This window comes from Hemiscyllium ocellatum, chromosome 19 (assembly GCF_020745735.1).
Source record: "Hemiscyllium ocellatum isolate sHemOce1 chromosome 19, sHemOce1.pat.X.cur, whole genome shotgun sequence".
Taxonomy (NCBI): Eukaryota; Metazoa; Chordata; class Chondrichthyes; order Orectolobiformes; family Hemiscylliidae; genus Hemiscyllium; species Hemiscyllium ocellatum.
This window is the reverse complement of record NC_083419.1, coordinates 17,525,596-17,552,399: the sequence shown is the minus strand read 5'-3', so window position 1 is coordinate 17,552,399 and position 26,804 is coordinate 17,525,596. Positions and strand designations below refer to the sequence as shown.

Genomic DNA, 26,804 nt, shown 5'->3' with positions numbered 1-26,804 from the left:
ATGTCTTCAGGGCAGAGGTTGATAAATTCTTGATCTAGCAAGGAATTAAGGGATACGGGGAGTGTGCGGATAAGTGGAATTGAAGTGCCCATCAGCCATGATTAACTGACGGAGTGAACTAATTGGGCCCATATGGTCTTACTTCCACTCCTATGTCTTATGGTCTTTTGATCAAGCGTCCTTTGGACAAAACCTTTAGTTAGTGGTGCCCACATCCTGTGACTGAATAAAATAAAATTGGTCTGTGCCATAAACCTCACATAACCAAAATGCATTAGATGTTTTCAAGGTGCTTAAAATATTAGTTAATTTAAAGTTCATGAAATTTGATCCTGGCTAAATATTCACTATCCTGTTTAATTATTTTTTTGAAGCCAATCAAATCAAATTAAAAGAGCTTTAAAAGACCACTGTAATTTAAGATTGAATTATAATTTTGTTTTGGACAGAGATTAAAAACAATCCAGGCTTCCTGGTGCCCAGTGATCAGGAAAGCTGTGGAGTGTGCCCATGACCACTGCAGGCTCTTTCTTCAAGGACAGCTGGGAGATCTCCTGTTTATAGATTCCCTGCTTATGTCGGCTAATCAGAACTGAAGACACCCATTCAGGTGTTCAAGCCTGATATCTTGCGATTAAATCAGCGTTAATCTGTATCCTAATCCCATTAACATCCTTTACCTCGTAGAAATCTGACAGTCTCAGTCCTGAACATTTTAATTGACCAGTCTTTTGGAGAGGGGAGAGGTTTCACAGGTAGATTTCCATCCGCGACAACATTTTTAAATGTGTCTAATCTGATGTAATTTAGCATGTTTCAATGATGCAAGAACCGGAATTTTAAAATGATTTCATTTTGAAGAAGTTAATGCAAGTGCACGTGACATTGTGACAGTGCAGTTCAATTCTGCAGGAAATGATTGCAATTTAAATATTCCGTTCCTAACTGAAGGCAAAAGTAAACCTTCACTTGGTGCCATGATGTTCATTCACCCAGGTCCAACTAAAATAGTCCACAAGTTTTCAGCTGCAGAGGATTGACAGAATGTGGTTGAGAAATTCTGCTTCGCCCATTGGTTTCATCCCTGTACCTCAATTAGTGCTGCTTACCTGCTGTTCATTCACTTGATCACCAGTGTCAGGAGAGGCTGCCTTTGAGTTGAAGTATTCAGTGACACTTGCGAATGCAGAAGGTTGTGGGTTTGAGTCCCACTGAATGGCTGTGAGCTCAGAAATCTAAGTTTCCTCTTGCAGTGCAGGGCTGGAGGGTGTGCTGCATTGCTGGTGTTAAGCTGAGGCCCCACCTCTTCTGTCAGTGAGTATAAAAGTTGCTCCGACGAAAGGCGAGAGAGGTGGCATTCTGACCTAACCTCTGAATTCAAACCCAATGTTCTTGCCATTGTGACTTGCACTTTGCGGGAGCTTGTTGTTCAGCTGCTGGGGTTTCTACACAGTAACATTGACTCTGACTGGCTGGGGCATGGCAGGGAGGGGTTGCTGGTTCCCTCGAAAGGTGCTATGTAAGTGGAAGCTTTTGTTTTCTCATGTGTTCACTCTGCATTTCCTACACGTGATTAATGCTGATTTGTCTCTTCCAGCTCTGTGGCTGTGGACTCCTAGGAGTGGGAATATGGCTGTCAGCTACACAAGGCAGCTTCGCCACCTTAGCACCGAGTCTGCCTTCGCTCTCAGCTGCCAACCTGCTCATTGCCATTGGGACCATTGTGATGGTGGTCGGATTTCTGGGGTGTCTCGGTGCCATCAAGGAAAGCAAGTGCCTCCTTTTAAGTGTGAGTGACTATTAATACCCAGCAAGTGTGGCTGAGGCTGTGGTTGAAGCAGCCGGTAAGACATGCATTACATAGAGAACTGTGGCTGACTGAGTGCTGTCGGTGAGGACAGCATTGTCCTGTCTGGCTGCTTGATGGGCAAAGCTGAATAATGTGTGTGTGTGTGTGTGTGTGTGTGTGTGTGTGTGTGTGTGTGTGTGTGTGTGTGTGTGTGTGTGTGTGTGTGTGTGTCTCTACCTTTCTACGAGTGCAAGAGCCAGGGTATACCATTTAAGCCTGATTCAGCATCCAATATGATTAAAGCTGATTGTCACCTTCAACTGATAGCCCGAGAGACCAGCAATCTGTCTTGAAATGTATTCAGCAATGTAAAAAATCTGTCCTTAAATTTATTCAATAATGAAGCGTCAATAAAATTCTGCAGCACATAAGTCGGAAGATCCTCAATTATTTAAGGATGGCACAGTGACTCAGTGGTTAGCACTGCTGCCTCATAGCGCCAGGGTCCCGGGTTGGATTCCAGCCTCAGGTGGCTGTCTGTATGGAGTTTGTACATTCTCCCCGTGTCTGTGTGGGTTTCCTCCAGGTGCTCTGGTTTCCTTCCACAATCCAAAGGATGAGCAGGTCAGGTGAATTGGTCATGCTAAATTGCCCATGGCGTTGGGTGCATTAGTCAGGGGTAAATATGGGGAATGGGACTGTGTGGGTGACTCTTCGGAGGGTTGGCGTGGACTTGTTGGGCCGAAGGGCCTGTTTCCACACTGTAGGGAATCTAATCTCATTTTGGGGAAAATATCTGTCCTCATTCCAGTCCTAAACAATTGATCACTTCTCCCGAGTCTCTGTGTCTTACATTCCCCATCCAGGGAGACTCGATTTCTCAATGTCTTCCCTGTCAACTCCCTTAGAATCTTTCCTGTTTCGATAAGATCATCTCTCATTTGTTTAACCTCCAAACGTTACCAAAACAATTTACTCAATTGGGGCAGCATGGTGGCTCAGTGGTTTGCACTACTGCCTCACAGCGCCAGGGACCTGGGTTCAATTCCAGCCTCGGGCGACTGTCTGTGTTGAGTTTGCACATTCTCCCCGTGTCTGCGTGGGTTTCCTCCCACAACCCAAAGATGTGCAGATCAGGTGAATTGGTCATGCTAAATTGCCCATAGTGTTCAGGGATGTGTAGGTTAGGTGAATTAGTTAGGAGTAAATATAAGGGAATGGGTCTGTGTGGGTTACTCTTCGGAGGGTCAGTGTGGACTTGTTGGGCCAAATGGCCTGATTCCACACTGTAGGGATTCTATGATTCCATCTCCCAATGTAAAACTGCCCTCACTCCAGGAGTTGATCTGACACAATTCCAGTGCCAGTATATTCTTCCATAAATATGGAAATCAAAATTGCGCACTGTACTCTGAGTGCAGATGCATAGTTGCTTGAAAATGCTATCGCAGATAGTCAGGGTGGTGAAGGAGGCATTTGGCATCAGTCAAGTGCATGCCTTCAGTCAGAGCATTGAGTACAGGAGTTGGGACATCATGTTACAGCTGTACAAGACGTTGCTAAGGCCACATTTGGAATACTGCAAACAATTTTGGTTGTCCTGCTATAGGAAGAATGCTATTAAACTGTAAAGGGTGCAAAAGTGATTTACAAGGATGTTACTGAGTCTGGAACATTTGAATTAGGCTGGGACATATTTCCCTGAAGTATAGGACATTGAGGGGTTATCTTATAGAGGTCCATAAAGTCATGAGGGACATAGATAAGGTGAATAGCCACGGTCTTTTCCCCAGGGTAGGGGAGTCCAAAATTAAAGGGCATAGGCTTAAAGTGAGAGAGGTAAGATTTAAAAGTGACCTGAGGGGCAACGTTTTCACACAGAGGATAGTGCTTTTATGCCGGAGAAAGTGGTAGAGGTGAGTACAATTGCAACATTTAAAAGATAGGTCCATGGATCGGAAAGGTTTGGAGGAATATGGGCCAAATGCAGGCAAAGTTCTGCCTGGTTGGCATGGACAAGTTGGGCCGAAGGATCTGTTTCCATGCTATATGACTCTGACTCCAGAGATGATCTGACCAATTCCCTGTAACATTTATAGCTGTACCTGTTTTATTCCTGTACAGCAATCCCTTTGCAGTGAAGGTCAATGTGCCATTTGACTTCTGAATTACTTGCTGTACCTGCATGCTGACTTAGCATTCCTTACACTAGTGCAGCTAAACCTCTCTGAAAGTCAACATAAGTCAGTTAAATCCCTTCCTCCTTCTTACTACCAAAGTGAATAACCTCACACTTTCCCCACGTTATACTCTACCTGCCAACTTGTTGCCCTCTCATTAACCTGTCTGTATCCATTTCCATCTCGTTTTCATTATTGATACATTACTCTGTCTCTGTCTCTGTCTCAGTCAATGATATAGTAGCTAGGCCAAGAGTCAAAATAATTTTTTCTTTCGAGAATGTCTCTTGAGATTTACCCACTGACTTCCTTTTGATTTTTGGAAGTGCTTTGTTAATCACAGAGTGCAGCACAGTCCAACTTGCCCATGCCCACCAGATATCCTAAATTAATCTAGTCCCATTTGCCAGCACCCGGCCCGTATCACTCTAAACCCTTCCTATTCATATACCCCTTCCTATTCATATACCCAACCACATGCCTTTTTTAAATGTTGTAATTGTACCAGCCCCCACCACTTCCTCTGGCAGCTCATTCCATACAGACACCACTTTTTGCATGAAAATATTGCCCTTGGGTCCCTTTTAAATCTTTCCCCTCTCACCTTAAATCTATTCCTCTATGTCCACCCCAGGGAAAAAAAAGCCTTTATTTTTCAACCTATCTATGCCCCTTATGATTTTATAAAGTCCTATAAGTTGTCCCCCTCAGCCCTGACACCAGGAAAAATAGCACCAATGATGGTACTTGCGGTAATACTGTTATACACTATTTTCCGTATTTGTGCTGAATTTTTGAGAGTCCCTCTTTTACTTGGATAAGATATCACAAATGGCCTGTAATTCTGCTTTTCGGACATAGCCCAACACAAGGGGGATCTGCACCAACCTCTCCCACAACCACTTCCCTGGACTGACACGAGCGTCACAGTATGCAATTTACTTATTCATTCTTGGCCAATTTCCAAACAGAACATCTTAACCAGTGATCAGTGATTGCTTCCATGGTAATTAAATCTTCTCTGCCTAATTGGAAAGAGTCCACATCCCACTGGCCTCTCGCATAGTTACGGATTATACGATTATCTCAGTCATTCTCTGCTCCCTCTGTGTACAACCTCAAGTGAGGAACTCAAAACTGGACGCAATAGAGAGAAGCGACGGCCGAGTGGTCCCACTGCCGGACTGTTAACCCAGGACATATTCTGGGGACCCAGTTTCAAATCCTGCCAAGGCAGATTGGTGGAATTTGAATTCAACAAAATCTGGAATTGAGTCTAATGATGACCACGAATCCATTGTTGATTGTCAGGAAAAATCCATCTGACTCACTAATGTCCTTTAGGGGAGGAAGCTGCCATCCTTACATGTGACTGCAGACCCACAGTCCACTCTGCAAGCTCCCTGCCTCTATTCCTGATCATGGGCTTTTGCCCGAAATGTCAATTTTCCTGCTGATCGGATGCTGCCTGACCTGCTGTGCTTTTCCAGCACCACTCTAATCTAGACTCTGGTTTCCAGCATCTGCAGTCCTTGTTTTTACCACAGTAATGTGGTTTAGTCTTAACAGCCCCAATGGGCAAGTTGTGATGGGCATTAAATGCTGCTTCTGCCAGTGAATGAATTTTTAAAAATCTACTTGTAGCCTAACATTTGCATTATCCCTGAGCTTGTTTGCTCTATATCCTCATTTAAATAATTACTGTCTCTTTGCTATTTTTCCTTAATGAAAACCCGTGCATTACCCTTAAAGCTGCTATCAATTGCTTCCCAGAACTGAATCACGATCCCAATATGGTAACACACACTCCTCACTCTAATCCACCTTGGGCACTGTGCACAGTAAAACTATCCATTTCTCAGGGTGCTTTCTCTCCTTCAATCTTCTCTCCTTGTGATGTGGGCCCAGATATGTTACTCCCCACCGACTGTCCCTGGAGAAGGTGGTATTGAGCTGCTGTGGTCCTTGTGCTGTAGGTAGACCCATGGTTTTCTTAGGGAGCCAGCTCTGGGATTTTGACCCAGTGGTGCTGAGGAAAGGGTGATAGATTTTCCAAATTGGATGGCGAGCGGCTTGGAGGGGGGCTTGGAGATGATGGCCCTCATCATTTTGCAGTTCTGGTCCAGCCCAGGAGGAGGTAGTGGTGTCAGTGTCTGTTGTGCATCCTGCCCAGGTGCTACTGAAAGGAGAATAGCTACGTCTTAAGTTTCATTTGAGGGATCTTCCTGTGAACAGACTTTAATGTCAAAAAGTGTGGTGCTGGAAAAGCACAGCCGGTCAGGCAGCATCCGAGGAGCATGAGACTCAACATTTCGAGCCCTTGTTCAGGAATATGAACAGACTTTGCCCACTGAATGACTAACTGCACCTCCTGGAGATGCCATTGGTGTGATGCACTCTCCGTAGGATGCTACGCAAATGTAACTGCTATAGTTAAGCTGTCTGAATGTCAGGAAGGTGATTGGTGTTTCCTGCCATGTTTGAGTTATGGTATTCCGAATTCCCACCTGCTTTAATAATGTGCTCTTCTCTTTCTGTTCCAGTTTTTCATTGTCCTGCTGATCATTTTCTTTATGGAGCTGATCCTCGTCATTTTGTTCTTCGTGTACAGGACAGAGGTAAGGGTTTGGCCTCACTTTCATGTTGCAACAAAACATTGGAAACTTTGATCATCAAGTCAGAGTATAGCAGACTGCTGCGTTCCTCATCAACGCACATTAGGGAACAGCTCAGAGGAGCTGCTGTGGATAATTTCACAGGTCCTTGACCAGAGGTGATAAACTCTCCAAAGCTAGCTGAGAGCTTTGATTATTTTCCTGCCTTACCTGCTCTGCTAAAGCAAGGTCCAGGGAGGAGGAAGGACAGATACTACACAACGTCCAGGAGGTGAACCAGTTGGTGAGTGACACGGTGGCTCAGTGGTTAGACACTACTGTCTCACAGCGCCAGGGACCTGGGTTCAATTCCAGCTTTAGCGGATGTCTATGTGGAATTTGCACATCTTCCCTCCGTCTGTGCGGGTTTGCTCCGGTTTCCTCCCACAGTCCAAAGATGTGCAGGTTAGGTGGATTGGCCGTGGGAAATTACCCATGCAGATTAGATGGGTTAGCTATGGGAAATACAGGATTATAATGGGGGCGGGGGGGCAGTGAATCTGGATGGGATACTCTTCAAATGGCTGGTGTGGACTTGATGGACTGAATGGCCTGCTTCCACACTGTAGGAATTCTATGAGTGGGTAGTGGAATTAGTTTAGGATCCACAGCAATGGAGTTGAATCCTGGGGTGGGTAATAGTGAGTGCCAGAAACATTCATTCCGTGAACAAATGTAAATCAAATGTTACTCTGGCATCAGTAGAGAGCAGCACAGAGCAGAGAGACACTTTTAAAGAGTTAGTTACTTGACTGCACAGTAACCTGTAAATATACAAAGAATAGATAGTGTTACAATACTGAAGAGTATAAATAATTGCTTGCTGGAAATAAAACATTGCAAAGAGGGGACAAGAGGCAAAGCCTTTCATCTTGCACTTATCCAAATTAGGAGGCCAATAATAGACTGGAAGAAAGGGACATCATTTTACTCAGCATGAGAAGAGGGTGCTGATTGGTTAGGTCAATGAGGATGCTACTGAACAGTTAACTGTCAACCCTAATTCTCAGACCAGGCAGGGAGATCCTGATTGGCTAGAGTATTGTCATGGTAATACAACAGATCAGTTTGGGCACCGAGGATCATGGGGAAAGGGCAGGAAAGTGGACATGAGGACTCTTGGAACAAGCTTGAAGGGCTGAACGACCGTCTCCTGTTCCATTTCTTACGGTCTTATTAGCTGCCTCCATAACTCTGTTTTTTATGCAAAATGTACAGTACAGGCCGTTCTGCTACAACGTGCATTTCAAGAATGTGAATTGGCTATACCGTGATTGATAAATTGTGGACATTGTTTGGATAATGCAAGCTTTCTGCTGAATGGGTATAGCTATTTTCTATAGTGGCAGGTTACAGAGGGACACGACTGTCACTTATAGCAGAACAACCTATATGTGTACTAATTCCTTTACCCTTCATAAAACAGTGTCCTATGCATTAATATAGGTAGCACCTAGTACAAGCAAATGCATCACACTGGGAGTTGGATTGATGGTCTAATTCTCAGCACAGTCTAGATTATCTAAGGAATGGTTTCCAATAGCAGAATCACATTTAATGATGGATGTACTTTTCTGACTCTGTGAGACCTTATCCTGTATATCAATGTTTTGTGTGGCACCTAATTAAATACATTATGGAAATCCAAATACCTTTACTGTTTCCCTTTTGTGTACCTGAATAGTTGTACCTTCAGAAAAGTCGAATGAATTTGATGAATGCTTTCTCCCTTTTGTTAACTATGTCGGCTCTGTCTGATCAAGTTATGATTTTTGAAGAGCACTGTTAGGACTTTATTACAAGATTTCCTAACTACTGACCTCAGGCTAACTAGCTTGCAGTACCCTGTTGGAACTCTCTCGCTCTCCTTTTTTTTCATTAATGTTGCTCCATGGTTAACGTAAGAAGACCAGGCAGCCCCCGAGAGTGACTGGGATCCAGCTCTTAGTCAGGCACTGGCCAGTGACACCCTCTTCGAAGTTTGAGTGGTTTGAATTTCCAGTGTCCGTGCTGTTCAAACCCACTCCCACCCATTCTTAGACAATGAGCCTTTGGCAGATTCCCACGCCCCCCTTATTTAAAACCAAGGGCTCGGGGGGATGGTTATTTTAAAGAGGAAACTTGAGGGAAAGATCATTTAGAGCAGACACCTTATCACTGCTGATCAATAACTGTTGAAAAGACTCTGGGGCCAAATGTACTTGTTGGCAACTCAGCTGCTGGGGAAGGAATGGTTCAATTAACATTTGATCCTGGCCCCATGCTTATTCCTTCAGTCACCACAGCAAGACACCATAGCTGTGTGTTAATTGGTTCCTCAAATTTACTGCACATGGTACCAGAATATGGCTGTCAGATTTGGTGGATTAAATAAAAGATGAAAGTTCACCTTACGACAACCTCCTCTCATTCCACCCTCCCCTCATTTACAGCACTCTCCCCTTGTTGCACAGGTACAGAATTCTCCTCTCATTAGGCCACCCTGACCCCTTCACAGTTCACTCCTGTCATTCCAGCATGCCTCCCACCTTATAGGATGCCCCCTCTATACAGTACCTTCCTGTATTACAGCACCTTCCCTTCATTATGGCAACCACCCCTCATTACAGTGCTGTCCCTTCACTACAGGATCCTCCCCTGGTTACAGCACCTTCCCTTCATGACGGCACGCATCCCGCTTGCACCATCTCTCCTTTCACTGGAAAGTCTGATCACTCCTCCATCTACTCCTTCAGTCCTTTAGTCTTCCTGTCCTTTGTCCGATACAACAATTTGCCTGGGGGCCATCTACTCTTCATTGTAGCTCAGATGTTACAGTCTGTTGGATAATTTATCCGCGTATCACGTAAGTACCTTGTGCTGAGCCAGGAGATCTGAATTCAAGTCCCACCATCTCTAATAGTGTGTAATAACATAGAACATAGAAAAATACAGCGCAGTACAGACCCTTCGGCCCTTGATGTTGCACCGATCCAAGCCCACCTAACCTACACTAGCCCACTATCCGCCATATGCCTATCCAATGCCCGTTTAAATGCCCATAAAGAGGGAGAGTCCACCACTGCTACTGGCAGGGCATTCCATGAACTCACGACTCGCTGAGTAAAGAATCTACCCCTAACATCAGTCCTATATCTACCACCCCTTAATTTAAAGCTATGCCCCCTCGTAATATCTGACTCCATACGTGGAAAAAGGTTCTCATGGTCAACCCTATCTAAACCCCTAATCATCTTGTACACCGCTATCAAGTCACCCCTAAACCTTCTTTTCTCCAATGAAAATAGCCCCAAGTGCCTCAGCCTTTCCTCATACGATCTTCCTACCATACCAGGCAACATCCTGGTAAACCTCCTCTGCACCCGTTCCAGTGCCTCCACATCCTTCCTATAGTATGGCGACCAAAACTGCACACAATACTCCAGATGCGGCCGCACCAGAGTCCTAGACAACTGCAACATGACCTCAGGACTCCGGAACTCAATTCCTCTCCCAATAAAAGCCAGTACGCCCTATGCCTTCTTCACAGCACTATTTACCTGGGTGGCAACTTTCAGAGATCTGTGTACATGGACACCAAGATCCCTCTGCTCATCCACACTACCAAGTATCCGACCATTAGCCCAGTACCCCATCTTCTTGTTACTCTTACCAAAGTGAATCACTTCACACTTAGCGACATTGAACTCCATTTGCCACCTTTCTGCCCAGCTCTGCAGCTTATCTATATCCCGCTGTAACCTGCCACATCCTTCCTCACTGTCAACAACTCCACCGACTTTCATATCATCTGCAAACTTGCTCACCCAACCTTCTAGCCCCTCCTCCAGGTCATTTATAAAAATGACAAACAGCAGTGGTCCCAAAACAGATCTTTGCGGAACACCGCTGGTAACTGCACTCCAAGATGAACCTTTACCATCAACTACGACCCTCTGTCTTCTTCCAGCCAGCCAATTCCTAATCCAAACCTCCAACTCCCCCTCAATGCCATACCTCCGTATTTTTTGCAGTAGCCTACCATGGGGAACCTTATCAAACGCCTTACTAAAATCCATATACACCACATCTACCACTTTACCCTCATCCACCTCCTTCTCAAAGAACTCAATAAGGTTTGTGAGGCATGACCTGCCCTTCACAAAACCATGCTGACTATCCTTGATCATATTATTCCTATCCAGATGTTCATAAATCCTATCCCTTACAATTCTCTCTAAGACTTTGCCCACAACAGAGGTAAGACTCACCGGCCTATAGTTACTAGGGTTATCCCTACTCCCCTTCTTGAACAAGGGAACCACATTTGCTATCCCCCAGTCTTCTGGCATGATTCCTGTAGACAGCGAGGACATAAAAATCAAGGCCAATGGCTCTGCAATCTCCTCCCTTGCTTCCCAGAGAATCCTAGGACAAATGCCATCAGGCCCAGGAGACTTATCTATTTTCACCCTTTCCAGAATTTCCAACACCTCTTCCCTACATATCTCAAAGCCATCCATTCTAATTAATTGTGACTCAATATTCACATCGGCAACAATGTCCTGTTCCTGAGTGAATACTGACGAAAAGTATTCATTCAGCATCTCCCCAATTTCTTCAGCCTCCACACGCAACTTCCCACTACTATCCTTGACGGGACCTATTCCTACCCTAGTCATCCTTTTATTCCTGACATACCTATAGAAAGCCTAATCCTATCAACCAAGGACTTTTCATGTCCCCTCTCTAACGTCTCTGAGCGTGTTAATTAAAAATAATTAAAAATGCCTTGTGGAGTTATCAGGAATTGTATTGACAATGAAAGCATACATTAACTGGAATAGTGACAGGATATCATGTGGAAGGCCATTTTAAAAAGAGTACAAGATCATTTACCATTCTCCCTTCTGCCTGTAGAGTTTCTTTAAAGAGGGAAGGGGTAAAGAATGGACTGGTCAATGTTCTAGATTCTAACCCACTCTGGAGGAACATTAGTGTGACACCAGTGAGGCCTAACATAATAAAAATAATGCAACTAATTCACATTTAATTTCAGATTCTGTACTTACGGAAAATCATGTTCGGTTAGGTTTGGTGTATTTGTTATGGAAAACCTCTCATTGCCTTTGTACTGAGTGGCTTGACATGGAAGGCATTAGTCAAGATTAGAGTGGTGCTGGAAAAGCACAGCAGGTCAGGCAGCATCTGAGGAGCAGGAAAATCAATGTTTCGGGCAAAAGCCCTTCATCAGGAATGACGCTGAGAGCCTCCAGCGTGGAGAGATAAATCGGAGGGGGTGGGGTTGGGGAGAAGGTAGCTAAGAGTGCAATAGATGGATGGAGGTGGGGAGGAAGGTGATAGGTCAGAGAGGAGGGTGGATCAGGTAGATGAGAAGGGAGATTGACAGGTAGGACTGGTCATGAGGATGGTGCTGAGCTGGAAGGTTGGAACTGGGGTAAGGTGGGGGAGGGGAAGTGAGAAAACTGGTGAAATCCACTCTCTCCCATTTATCTCTCCAACCCGGAGGCTCCCAGTCTCATTCCTGATGAAGGCTTCCTGCCCAAAAAGTCGATTTTCCTGCTCCTCGGATGCTGCCTGACCTGCCGCGCTTTTCCAGCACCACTCTAATCTTGACTCTGATCTCCAGCATCTGAAGTCCTCACTTTTGCCATGGAGGGCATTAGCTGTGGGACAGGGCCAGGATGGTAGGTTTTCTTCCCTGAACGAAATGTGTTTTTGCAACAATGGATAGTAGTTGCTCTGGTCACCTGAGACTTGCTTTCAATTCCACAATTATCAATTTGAATTTAAATTCCATGAGCTACCACAGCGGGATTTGAACCCTGTGTCATCAAATATCTATCTGGACCTCTGCATTACAGGCCCATGACATCACCTTTGTCCCAAACAATGACAAACTGATGTGATTTCTTTGCAGGACAAACTAGAACAGAGTAGTAATTGGAAAATCAACTCTGAACTAAAACGGTTTTTAATGGTGTATATTCGGATGAGATCCTTTTTGTTATATCAGTGTGTATTGACGGTGCAGGCATCAATGAGTATTGTCACGTTCAGGGTACAGAGAGTTCTGAGGGTTGGTCATATGGCTGATTTGCTACATTTCATTGGACCACAATACAACTTTCCATCCAGTTTTGCCTTGGAACGTGAGTGGGGCTAGTTGCAAGTCTTCCAGATTCCCACTCCCAAGTTCAGTTGAAACCATTCAGGGTTGGCGAGGAGCAGTTCCTGGGTCACAGTCAGTTGGAGATGAAGACCGATTCAAGCAGAAAAGAACTGTTGAGCCATATTGTGGGGTTAAAAAAAAACAAATGAATTGCATTGAGTCCACATAGTTAGGGACTCAGTGAGAAGTCAGGAACAGCTGAATGGTCCTGTGCTGTTCGAAGCTCAACAGAAGGTCTAGGAATAGCGAGACAGTTAAGTGATGGGAGTCAGAGCTCCAGACATGTCCTGGGAGCTGATGATTTGGAGATGCCGGTGTTGGGCTGGGGTGAACAAAATTCAAAACCACACAACACCAGGTTATATTCTAACAGGTTTATTTGGAAGCACTAGCTTTCGGAGCGCTGCTCCTTCATCAGGTGGCTGTGGGAGCTGAGAGGACACCAGCAAAGCCATGTGTGTTTGTAAGCAAGAATGAAGGAAACCCACAGGCAGTGCTTGTTTTGTGTAACTGAGTGAGACTAGAATTCAGGAAAAATCTGACAGGTACTGACATGGTGAAGCTTACCTTTTGTAAAGATTGTACCCTGCAGTGCTGTTTCCATGGGTCCAGGTCAACATTGTCCCAAGAAAGAAAGGTGCACCACAGGTAGAAGGTGGTGGTGTAGTGGTCACGACACTGGACTAGCAATCCAGAACTCCAGGCCAACGTTCTGGGTTCAAATCACGCCAGGGCAGATCTTGAAATCTGGAAAAGCAAACTCAACTAATGGTAACCACCTAACTACTGTCAATTGTCATAAAATATCACCTAGTTTGCTAAGAAAGGAAATCTGCTGTCCTTACTTGGTCTGACCTACTCCAGATCCATGGCAATGGGGTTGCACCTTAACTGCCTTCTGGGCAAATAGGAATAGATTCTGGCTGAACCACTGATACCTGCCACCTCTGAAGAAATACAGACTGTTCAGTGGGTTTCAAGGTCTGGCCATCAAGTGAAATCCTTTGGAACTCCTAATGAGATTGTGTGACCCACAGTGTCACTAAAATGTGAGGGGGAGATAGCTGTTAGATGTGTTCTGCAAATATCTGCAAGGCAGGACCTTCATCAGATGGGCCGAGGATTGGCACATAGTGTTTAATTTAGATAAATGTGAGGCGCTGCAGTTTGGTAAGGCAAATCAGGGCAGGACTTAGACAGTTAACAATAAAGTCCTTTAGAGTGTTCGAAACAAAGACACCTTGGACCTTCATAGTTCCTCGAAAGTGGAGTCACAGATGGCAGGATAGTGAAGAAGGCATTCGTACACTTGCTTTTGTTAGTCATTGCATTGAGTATAGGAGTTAGAGTGTCACTTTGTGGATGTACAGAACATTGGTTAGGCCACTTTTGAAATACTGTGTTCAGTTCTGGTCTCCCTGCTATCAGAAGGACACTATTAAACTTTTTTTTAGATTACTTACAGTGTGGAAACAGGTTCCTTCAGCCCAACAAGTCCACACTGACCCTCAGAAGAGCAACCCACCCAGACCCATTCCCCTACATTTACCCCTTCACCTAACACTAGGTGCAATTTAGCATGGCCAATTCACCTAATCTGCACATTTTTGGACCATGGGAGGAAACCGGAGCACCCGGAAGAAACTCACACAGATATGGGGAGAATGTGCAAACTCCACACAGACAATTGCCTGAGGCGGGAATTGAACCCGGGTCTCTGGCACTGTGAGGCAGCAGTGCTAATCACCGTGCCGCCCACTTGAAAAGGTTTAGAAAAGATTTTACAAAGGAGTTGCCAGGGTTGGAGGATTCGAGCTATAGGGAGAGGCTGAATAGGCTGGGGAAGTTTTTCCTGGAGCGTCGGAGGCTGAGGGGTGACCTTATAGAGGTTTACAAAATCATGAGGGGCATGGATAGGGTAAATAGACAAGGTCTTTTTCCTGGGGTAGGAGAGTCCAAAACTAGAGGCCATAGATTGAGGGTAAGAGAATAAAGATTTAAAAGGGACCTAAGGGGCTACTTTTTCACATAGAGGGTGGGACATGTATTGAATGAGCTGCCAGAGGAAGTGGTGGAGGCTGGTACAATTACAACATTTAAAAGGCATCTGGATGGGTCTATGAATAGGAAGGGTTTGGAACTTCCTATTTACACTTAATAGGATAGGGCCGGGTGCTGGCAAATGGGACTAGATTAGGTTAGAATATCTGGTTGGCATGGACGAGTTGGACCAAATGGTCTGTTTCTAAGCTGTACACCTCTGAATTTATGACTCTAAGTTTTTACCATTATATGTGTCTTCCTCATATTGACCTCATTAAGTTTAGGATGTTAGAATATAAGTCAATTATTTCTTTGCACAGACTAAGCTATTTTTTTATCAATAATCTTCATTTGTGAAACTTGTGTTTGTAGAATTGTGTTATTCTTTATTGGATGAGTTGGACCGAAGGGTCTGTTTCCGTGCTGTACATTTCTATGACTTTATGACTGGCTGAATTGTCCTGAATACTGAACTTGATTCAGCCTAAGACCTATATTAGCGAGTTTTGAGAAGATTTGTAGCTCAAGTTGAGGTTTTGTATGTGGGTTTGCTCGCTGAGCTGAAAGGTTCATTTCCAGACGTTTCGTTACCTCACTAGGTAACATCTTCAGTGGACCTCATATGAAGCAATGTTATCACTATTATCCTTACATACGGATGAGGAAAGACACCAATTCGACTGGGACAATACATCCATCCTAGGACAAGCCAAACAGAGACACTCAAGAGAATTCCTAGAAGCATGGCATTCCAACCGGAACTCTATCAACAAACACATCGAGTTAGACCCCATCTACCACCCCCTGAGAAAAGGAACAGGAATTGACTTCACCACAGGAAATACCATCACCACAGGAAATGACATCACAAACCAAAACATATAAATAGAAAGCAGGAATTTTCAGCATTGCTTCACATGAGGTCCACTGAAGATGGTACCTAGTAAGGGAACGAAACGTCTGGAAATGAACTTTACAGCTCAGCGAGCAAACCTACACCTAAGGCCTATATAATTGGCCGCATCAGCAACCTGGTTAAGTAAAATATTAGTGATGGCCAGTGGAGGAGTGGGAATATAAAGGAATGAGTGCGTTGCTCCGATCTCAGTTGTCACAATTTGCTCCCTTCATAATGAATATGTGGCACAATGAGGAAAATTCTTTGCACCTTTTATTATATTTCTCTTGTTTTCCATGTATTTACAAATCTGACTTAACCACTCATTTCCCAAGGTCACCTTCAAAACTTGGGGAAAGACCTGTCACAGCCTGAGATGGAGGAGTTGTCTGTCAAAAGGACAGAATTTATGTGTATGTCAGGATAAACTGTCCGTCAGGTTTCCTCTCACACATACAGATATGCACATGACCACAAGAGGGTACTGTGACAGTAATAGTCTGCGTATTGATGGGCTTGGAGTTGGGGGGGGGGGTAGATGTGAATACCTGTCATCTCTATGTTGTGAATGGGTTCCGTTCCTGAGTCCAGTCATAAGTCAATTTGTACACAAGTTGGAATATAGTGCACGACAATATCAAATAGCCATTCGTAAGTACAAGGAAACATTCACAGGTTGAAGCTTTACACTTAATATTAATACACCCCTGTATGGGACTGTACTCATAAGTACAAGCACTTGTAAGTCAGACAACTTATCGATCGGAGACCCGTTTGTATGTTCATTTTACACATGTGGATCGTGCCTTATTCCTGTCTGTCTCTGAAATACAGTCTCTTATTTCCTCACAGGTAGCAGAGTATGCACGTGGGGATCTGAAGTTGGGCCTGAGACTATACGAATCAGAGGGAAATATTGGACTGACTAACGCATGGAACATCATTCAGACAGAGGTATGTTTTACACAACAGAGGAAGATACCATCTGACTCACTCATCTCTAGCTTGTCCCCCCTGTCAAACCTCACCCCATGCCTGACCTTCCCTTCATGACCTGGGACATAGTCCTATGTCTGGAACATCGTTTCAAGGTGATAATGGATTTTCGTGTAAAACTGTGGTGTTTGATTCATTTTAAACAATTTGTGATCCACGCTTGATACATTACTTGCCAAATTGAAGGAAATATGAAATTTACATGTTAACAGACCAATCAGAACATGGATTTTGGACAGTCACTCATATCTTCTGCTTACAACACAACTTTATAAAATCTGCTCATATCAATACAGCCCCTTGTCCCTGTGTCTCTCTGTCCCAAATACACACTGGTGTCCAACTCTCCCACTTTTCACACATGTATATTATGTCTCCATCTGTCTGTGTCTCTCTCTCTCCCCCCACCCCCCTTTTCAATCAGTTTTGGTTTCTTTTTCAGTCTCTTATTCTCTCTCTCTCACTCACTCTCTATCTGTCTCTCTCTGTCTCTCTTCCTCCCTCCCTCCATTCCTCTCCCCACCCCCATCCACTCCATCCCCTCTCAATTTCTTTGTCCAGCCAGTACAATTGCAAGTCTCTCTCCCTCCCCCCTCCCCCACCTCTACCCTTCCCCTATCTCACACCCACTCCCTCCCCCATCTCTCGCCCACCCCCTCCTCCCTCTCCCCCCTCCCTCTCTCTCTCTTTCTCTCCATACCCCCCCCCCCCCCCCCACCGCCCCACCTCGCAGTTCAGTACATTACAGTAATGTGTATACCTCTCTTTCTTTCTTGCAGTATGAGTGCTGCGGTGTTGACAATGCAACAGATTGGCATAACATACTGGGTGGTAACAAAGTCCCTGATTCCTGCTGTCAGGAATACAGCAGAGGGTGTGGAGAGGTCAATCCCAGCAAGTGGTTTGTGCAGGTACGTGCTTGGCATTCCAGTCTGCTAGCATCCCCCCTACACACTAATAGTTTGCTCAATGTTGTGTGAGGCTAATACCTCCTCCCCCTCTCTCTCTCTGTTTTAGGGTTGCTATGACACGATTGAGACGTTCCTTGAGAAGCAAACAGCTGTGATTGGCTCGATAGTGATGTCCATTGTGGTGATTCAGGTACAGTGTCTTTCCAATGGCTCTGACCAACTGAAACACGGCCTGTAAGACTTGCACACCTCCAGCCCTCTGACACAACAATGACTGGAAGATTGTGACTAGAATTTGTTTCCTTCAGTACAGAACATCATGTCTGGTCTGGGTGAATTCTCTACCTCAACCATTGCCAAACTTCCATATCTACTTTTATCACATCTAATATGGCAGAACACTTCTCATTTGTGTTAGTTTTGGCAATCTCCTTTCCTGTAATGAAGACATAGCAAAGTGTTCATTCAGCCCCTCAATAAAAATCCTTTTGTCTGACTTTTTTGGTTTGGATCTCGCTACTGTCTAAACTTGGGTCTTGACTGCATGATAAGGCTAACAATTTTCATAGGCTTCCACTTTCAGTTGCATTTTAATTTCTACATCTTTAATAGGAACATAGGAACAGAAGTAGGCTATTCAGCCCTTTGGGTCTGTTCTATTAAAGCATGAAGATCACGTTTGGCCTGGTTGTGGTCTCAGTTGCACTTTCCCATCTGCCCCTTAACTCCCTTGTCCATCAAAAATCTACCTCACTCAGCCTTGAATAGATGCAGAGCCAGCCTCGAACTATGGTCTTCCTTCTGCACTACCACTAGTGTCCACTAAGGAGCTCTGGTGCTGTTGGGCATGATGGAGCTGCTGGCCAATCAGTTGACCAATAGCACCTGAGGGCGGGGTTTCCTCCTGCATGGAGGTCCTCCAACTCATTGCTGGAGTGAGCCGGGTTGACCAGCGCACAGCAGGTGATGACTGCAGGCCCAGGCCGCAAGCAGCGTCTGACACTCCCTCCATGGGGTTAAACCATCCACTCCCACTGTAACGATCTGCCTGCCCTGTGCCTTCTCTCTCATCCTCAGTGTTTGGGTCATGGATTTCCATTGGTCTGGTCCATGCTTATGAGCAGAGTTTGGCATTCCCTTCAGCATGAGGGCTGACCGGGAGATTATCATTTCCTTACCCAATAAAGGGAAAGGTTACTCGACCTGAAACATTAACTCTGATTTGTCTCCACAGATGCTGCCAGACCTGTTGAGCTTTTCCAGCAATTTCTATTGTTTTATTTTCAACATCGCGATTCCTTCAGTTCTCTTTCTTTTACTACCTAATGTCGGGTGTTTTGGAAGAATGTGCACATTGACAATCGCAGTTTTATAATCACACAGCACCAGGTTATAGTCCAACAGGTTTAATTGGAAGCACGCTAGCTTTGCACCACCTTCTACCTGTGGTGCACCTTTCTTTCTTGGGACAATGTTGACCTGGACCCATAGAAACAGCACTGCAGGGTATAATCTTTACAACCTCCCACAATCACCTGATGAAGGAGCGGCGCTCCGAAAGCTAGTGCTTCCAATTAAACCTGTTGGACTATAACCTGGTGTTGTGTGATTTTTAACTTTATACACCCCAGTCCAACACCGGCATCTCCAAATCAGTTTCATAATCATCTGTGGTCAGTAAGCCAGCAAACCTATAGCTTCTGTCCCACCATACCACAGGATCTCCTGAGAGAGGGACTGATCAAATTTTCTGGAATATGTTTCAGGGATTCCTGCGTTTCTTCATCCTTTACACTGTGACTTTCCTGGTCTTTATCTGGGCAATTCAGGCCTCCTGTTATCAGTTTGATTTAATTCATGCATCTGGCTGCAATTTCCGTATCTCTGCTTCTGTGTCTCTTTTCCACAGTTTGGTGATCCATAATATAATATATCCTTTGCGGGTGGGGTGGTTACAGCATTCTTTAATGGTAACCAGGCTGATTCTGCCTCTGATGCCTTCACATACAACATCTTGTTGAATCTTCAGTTTCTTTGATCAATCCTGACACCTTCTCCTGTTTCTTTGTGAAATATCTCGAATTAGCTTGATTCAATCAGCATGGCGGCTGCTGTCCTGCATCCTTTAAATTGATCGAAGCAAAATGTGCTTTGTGAGACCGATTTCCAAACTTCAAAGCACCATCAGGAGGATGGATTCCCATTTTTATAACAACTAGCTGCTGTCTAGTCAGAGTGGGCAGAATGACTCCCTTGTAGACCCATTGGTCATGGGTCAGATGGCAGCAGTGCCCATCCTTCCCCTACATGTCCATTTCCAGGAAGGTATCTGTAATCTTAACTTCACTTGGAACCTCCAACGTTTGGGCATTGATGCGTCCATTGGAGAATTATGGAACATAGAAAAGTATAGCACAGGACAGGCCCTTTGGCCCACGATGTTGTGCCGAGGATTATTCCTAAATTAAAATAAAATAAAATATTCCCAAATTAAAATAAAATAAAATCCATGTGCATGTCCAGCAGTTGCTTAAATATCTCTGCTTCCACTACCACAGCTGGCAACGCATTCCATGCATTCACAACTCTCTGTGTAAAGAACCTACCTCTGACGTCCCCACTATACCTACCTGAAGATGGTGGTGTGGACCCGAAGCTACAAAGGGGTAATTCCAACCTGAGTGGCACTTTGTAATGGCTGTGAAGGACAGAGAGGTTGGGAGCTCGTCTCTGCAGTGGGTTAATACCATTGACGATGTCTCCAATGTTTGACTGCACCGATATAAAATTAAATTCGAACCTTTGCACAAATACTCCGTCGCAATGTGCTGTTCCAGTGCAGTGACAGGGGGCCTTCAACCTTTGGAAAGATGGCAATTTATTTGGGAAGTGGCAGCAGGAAGGTTGGGGAGGATTGAGTTCAGTCAGACATTCCCAATGACGGGCTTGATTTGGGAGGAAAGAGGTGATAGTGGCAGCTTTCAATGGCGAAGGTGTGAGGAGGGAGGGTCATTGCTATCATAGCTCACCCTGAGAGGCTGCTGGGAGAGTCTTGTGGCCATTGGTTTGATGAGGATTGGTCAAGGAAGCAGAGGGTGGGTCTTGTAGGAAAGATGATCTCTTGGGTGTGGTAAGGAAGAGAAAGAAATGGGATGAGAAATGTTCACAGCACAAAGACTGATGAGGTTCACCTTGGAACCAAGCAGGAGAATTGGTCAAGCTGTTCAAAAAAATGAAGTATTTTGATGGAGAAAGTTGTTCCCAGTGTCAGGAGAAATGGTCACTGAAGGACACAAGTTTACGATGATCAGCAAAAGGAACAGAGTAGTGCTGAAAATTTCATTGGGTGTCAAAATCAGTTGTGACTTTCAAGACAAAATTGGATGCGTATCTAAAAAACAAAGGTTTGGAGGATTGTGGGGCTTGAGCAAAGCTGTGGGATAGCCTTTTCAAGATTGGCTGAATGGTCACATCCTTCCTGATCCAAGAGTTGACAGCTGTTTGTATAAGAGTTGAAATCTCTTGATATCAAACCTCGCTTCCATGTGTACAAGCGTTCCCGACCCATCACTCTCACCTGACCTGTCTGAACGGCCACATGGACAATGGTGCAGTGGTGGCAAATCCAATCAGTGTATAATGCAGAGGCCCACGCTGATCCCCTCAGAACGTTGTTCAAATGCTATCATGGTGGTGGTGTCATTTAAAAGTGGTTAATAAAAATCTGAATTTGAAAGCTGTTCTCCACGATGGTGACCATAGAACAATTATTGATTGCTATTAAAACCCAGTGCCCTTTAGGGAAGGAAATCTGCCGTCCTTATCTGAGGTGGTCTACATGCGACTCCAGACCCCCAGCAACATGACTGGCTTTTAAATATCCTCTAAAATGGGCTGAGCAAGACACTGTGTTCAAAAGGCCTTAGCAACACCTACATCCCATTAAAGAGTAAAGAAAAAAAATATGTGGTGAATTCACTTTGACTTTTTTAAAGCACTTCAATTAAACTTTTGCCAATCAAGATAATTTTCAATTTCAGATGTTCAGGCAACTCTGATCATCGTGTGTGCGCTTTCTGATGCCTGTCTTTCTGTTGCAGTTTTCAACTCTTGACAAATATTTATACTCCCAGTGCGTGCACACTGTTCCCATTGGTGCTGAGAGGGTTCGGACTGGGAAGCCAGAATTTTGATAACAGAAACATAAATTCCAGTGTAAACTCCTGACTTTGTGCAGCTTCTCTCAACTTTTTCAGTTCTGTTCCATTCTCTTTCAGATCCTTGGAATGGCTTTCTCAATGACGTTGTTCCATCAGATCTCCAGAACTGGTAAAAAATACAAAGCCTAATCTTGGTTGGATGATGATTCGATGCCCTCACAATATCGCGAAGCATTCTTCAGAAGCTCGGAGCTTTGTCTGCCAGGCACAGTTCTAGTCATCCTCTGCACTGGGAAACCTGCTCCGATGGCTCCTTAAACTTTTGCCAAAGAATTATAAAGCGCTAAACACCGTCAGCTTCTCTCTGGCAACTCTGCTCACCCATCTCTCCACTTTGTCCCCTACTCTCCTACTCCGAAAGATGTAGTGCTGATTCAGAACCTCCGTTCTTCATCACAAAAGAGCAGACAAGTACAAAACTCCATGTTGAACAGGCCACAGCTCTGTTGGTACAGGAATGTCACTTTGAAAAGGATTCCAAAGTTATTCCCACGTGTCGGAGCACAGACAGCAGTTTTGTTGCCCCGATCTCTGGCTTGACACCTGGAAAGTTGATTTTTAACCATTTCATTCTTTGTGTGGGAAAGTTTTACTGACGTCTGTCTTGAGTTGCATTAGGAGGTCACTTGTCTATATCGGTCTGCAAGGGAAGGGGGAGTTTCTCAGGACTTTGCTCATCTGTCTGAACTGTTCACTTGGCAAACAGTGCTCCCCCAGTGACAGTGACACTCCACAAGATAGCAGTCAGAAGAATTTATATCCTTCATGCAGGTACCTTTTTTTATAAAACAGGGATTCTGTAAGTCAGGGTTGACTGTCAGTACTTGCCTGGTGCAGCTCACTACTAACCAACAGATGCCATCTGAGGGGCTAATATTTCTCAGCAACCTCTCTGAGGTGTAACAGAAAACAATGACCTAGTCCCTGTGTTGCTGAAACTCACCCTGAACTGCTCAACACAAGCTATAGTGAGGAAGCTGCTGAGAGGGTATTGCTGCTTTAGTTCATGAGCCAGAGTTGAGGTCTGACCATCAGCATGTATTCACTTACTCTTTGCAAATACAAATGGAACTTTTTTTTAATGTAGTTTAGGAATTGTATCTTTTAAGTAAATAATGGAGCATTTTTTTGTACTGTTTGTACTGTTTTATATGGGCTCTTTCTGCTTTAATGTCACTGCACAAACCACTGTGTGATCTTTAAAAGCCAAAAATGCTCAGTGATGATATCTCGTTTGTTGTGAGGACATTTGCACAGACTAAAGGGCCGAGATCTGTGTCGAAGGAAGAGCAGAAATTCGGCAGATGTTGGGGATAGCCAAGACTACCCAGCAATAGGAAAGATAGTTAATGTTTTCAGTCAATGACCTTTCATCTGAACTGGGAAGAGTTTACAAAGGAACAAGATTGAACTGGGTGAAAAAATAGGAAAAGTTTGGGATGGACTGGAAGACAGCAGCGGTTAAAGCAGCAACATGTTTCAAAGCCAGAAGGAATGGTGATGTGGAAAATAATGGGAAAGTTCTGTTTCTCTCCTTGTCACATTGCAATTCCCTTTGGAATCCCATCCCCTTATCATTCAGGCTTGTCGGTTTTGTACCCCTTCCCTTCTGTTCATGTTCCATTCCCATTCCCCCAAATTCACCCCAACATTTTCACCTTCAATCATTTATAACTTTTCCCGTTCTGATGAAAAGTCAGCTTGTTTATCGGTTTTGTTTGGAAAGTTGATGAAGATTGAGAGTGAAGAGAATGGCTGGATTTGAATGGAGCGGCCATATTGCAAGCAATCTGTCAGTGGTTTAGCACACACATGTCTAACTGGCGAGAAGAACAGTACATACTCAATTCAACAGGTGGTCTCTTGGTGGGGTGGCATGATGGCTCAGCAGTTAGCACTGCTGCCTTATAGCATGCAGGTCCCAGGTTCGATTCCAGCCTGGGATGACTGTCTGTGTGGAGTTTGCACATTCTCCCTGTGTCTGTGTGGGTTTCCTCCGGATGCTCCAGTTTCCTCCCATAGTCCAACGTTGTGCAGGTTAACTGAATTGGCCATGCTAAATTGCCCGTACTATTAGGTACATTAGTCAGAGGGAAATGTGTCTGGGTGGGTTGCTCTTTGGAGGGTCGGTTTGGACTGAAGGGGCCTGTTTCCACACTGTAGGGAATCTAATCTGTTACTGTTTACGATGGCAGCAGTTTTTAACTTCCATCTGTGAATGATGGGCCATTGCATGGTGCTGCAGTGCACATAGTTCGCTTGTTACTAAGCTCCTGTCTTGCAGGACTCAATATCAGGAACGTGTTGGTACTGTCGTGGTTATACACAGTGAGAAATTGAGTTGCTGCTGATTTTGTGTGTATGTTTGTGTGGCTACCAAATTATTGGGGGATCTTTGCCGAGGAGCTTGAGAGCTGAAAAGAATTTTCCAGAACTCAGTAAGACAGGCGTGTTCATACTAAAATTTTGAATCTGGCTGAGGAACAATAACCTCAGGAGATAAAGGATTTATTTCTGGGTTTTGAAACTGTGACTGCTGCACTGCTATCCGTCTCACTGGAACTCACTGTTGCAATCAGGGTTGTCATTACCACACGTGGAATCTCTAAGGATTTGACTCAGTACATTTCAGACCTCGGCTCCATCTGTCTTTATTAAATAGAAGTGCAGGCTGGAGTAGAATGCAAGTGGCAAGGTCTTTACCTCAGGAAATATTTAACCAAAAGCGAATGAAAACCAACCATCCAATGTTAGAGCTAAAACAGTTCCTGTTAATAGAAATTCTCCATAGGAAGGAGAACATGCAAATTTTAATTAATTTTTTTTTTGGGAACAGAAATAGATATTTTATACATAGGATTATTTATTTCTCTCTCATCCTGTCCTTTTCTCTTATCCCCATCCTCAACTCCCACCTTCCCTCTATCCTCCTTGTCCTGAATTCTTTATTATGTTCAGTTACAGGTCAGCAGTGGTTAGTGTTACACTGTGTTAATTAGCAGTTAGTGTTCGACTGTTAGTTACAGCACAGTCACAGCTAGTGCTACACTGTGTCAGATACAGGTCAGTAACAGTGTTTCACTGCATTAATTACAAATCAGTAACAGTGCTTTACTGTGTTAGTTACAGGTCAGTAACAGTTAGTGTTAGACTGTTAGTTACAGGCCGGTCACAGTTAGTGCTACACTGTGTTAGTTACAGGTCAGTAACAGTGCTACATTGTTAATTACAGATCAGTAGCAGTTAGTGTTTCACTGCATTAAATATAGGTCAGTAGCAGTTAATGTTACATAGTGTTAGTTACAGGTTAGTATGAGCTAGTGTTGCACTGTTTTATTTAGCAGTCTGTACCAGTCAATATTGTTTTACTGCATCTGTTGCACATCAGTAGCAGTCGATAATATGTTTTACATGTTGCTTCTATCACCTTTAGCTTCTTTGCCTTGGATCTCTTCAATGTAAAGTGTAGAGAGTACAGCAATGTTTAATGGTATGACTTTACCCAATTGTCTTTGAGCTCATATATAATACTTCGTTGAAGTAGAAAGGGAGGGATGGGGGTCAGTGTTTGCTGGTAAAAGGGACCATAACGTTTTTTAGTGATGTGAGTTCAGAATAATGCTGAGGTTAAGGGAGGTTGATCTGGGTGGAGGAACAGACTCTGACACTGACCCTGTCCGCTGTTAAGTTACATTGTTTTAACACATAGAGAGTAGTGAGGGTGCAAAAATATAAACACAGACACTTGAACTTAATGGACTGCTGTTTGTCTTCATGGTGATCATTTTAGTGGACTGGGTAAAACAGAGCTTAAAATACCAGAGACATCACTGGTCAGCTCATGAGCTTCAAAGATCACACAGTTTTTCTCCCCCCCTGCTTTTATTCCTTTATAAACATAGCTGATTTTTAATCAGTTTTCACCCTGTGCTTTGCAATACTTTCCTTCCCCTTACTGAACATGACATGGCTTTTGACATCAGTGATTTATTTACAGCATGCTTTGAATCCATTCATAATCTAGAAATGTTAATGAGCATTGTAAGAATATATGAAAATGCTAAGTTTATTTATGTATAGCATTTAGATACGGATTAACAATCTTTTCAATTGTATTAAAGTACAACGTGATGAAGCCGTTTCACACAGTGTATACTTTGTTTTATGTCTGAAAATGGAGGAGAGGGTGAATGATTTTGTTCACTATTTTCAGGTCTATTACTCCAAAAAGCTGCGAACTTTCAACTCACTGACAGTAAAAGAAAAAAAGAGACCCAAACCATCTGCCCACACTCTGAGGAAACACATAAATAAAAGAACTCCGTAATTATTAATACAAAGATTGACAGTTTATGACCAGGTTGAAAGTGAATTAAAGCGTTAGGCTGGTGTATGTTTGAGCTAATCTGTAAAATGTTACCTTAAAATAGATTTGTCTTTTAATCTTAAAGTTTTATGTTAATAATTCTATTGATTTTTAAACTCTTCTGGCCAGTTCCACAAAAAACAGCTGATTCTGTGAGCTCACCCATCAAATTGTTGTTAATTTCAGAACCTGTTGATTATAACTGCAGATAACTTTCCATCAACATTTCTGAAATTAGAAAACTCTGAGACTTCCCACCATTTCCCCAAGATTTATTTCCTATTTTAGCCTGAGTGTTTAACATAAATATACTTTCTGATACAGGAAATATTTGACCGATTCCTCTAAGGTTCTCTCCTTCAATGCAAACCTGACAGTGCGGTACTCCCTCAGTACTGACCTCTGACAGTGCAGAATTCTCAGTACTGACCCTCTGACAGTGCAGAACTCTCAGTACTGACCCTCTGACAGTGCGGTACTCCCTCAGTACTGACCCTCTGACAGTGCAGAACTCTTAGTACTGACCCTTTGACAGTGTGGCATTCCCTCAGCGCTGACCCTCTGACAGTGTGGTA

General features: G+C 44.0%; 1 protein-coding gene across 3 annotated transcripts in view; it reads left to right on the top strand.

Annotated features, from left to right (window-relative positions):
* The window catches only part of LOC132824885 (tetraspanin-9-like), a 193,191-nt gene extending 167,220 nt beyond the window's left edge, over positions 1-25,971 (top strand). For all 3 annotated transcript variants that reach the window (XM_060839717.1, XM_060839716.1, XM_060839715.1), the window contains 6 exons: positions 1,598-1,789; positions 6,513-6,587; positions 16,589-16,690; positions 17,512-17,643; positions 17,750-17,833; positions 21,921-25,971. In XM_060839717.1, coding sequence (XP_060695700.1) covers positions 1,598-1,789; positions 6,513-6,587; positions 16,589-16,690; positions 17,512-17,643; positions 17,750-17,833; positions 21,921-21,992 — 657 coding nt within the window. In that variant the 3' untranslated portion in view covers positions 21,993-25,971. The remainder of the gene's footprint in view (positions 1-1,597; positions 1,790-6,512; positions 6,588-16,588; positions 16,691-17,511; positions 17,644-17,749; positions 17,834-21,920) is intronic.
* The last annotated feature ends 833 nt before the right edge of the window (positions 25,972-26,804 follow it).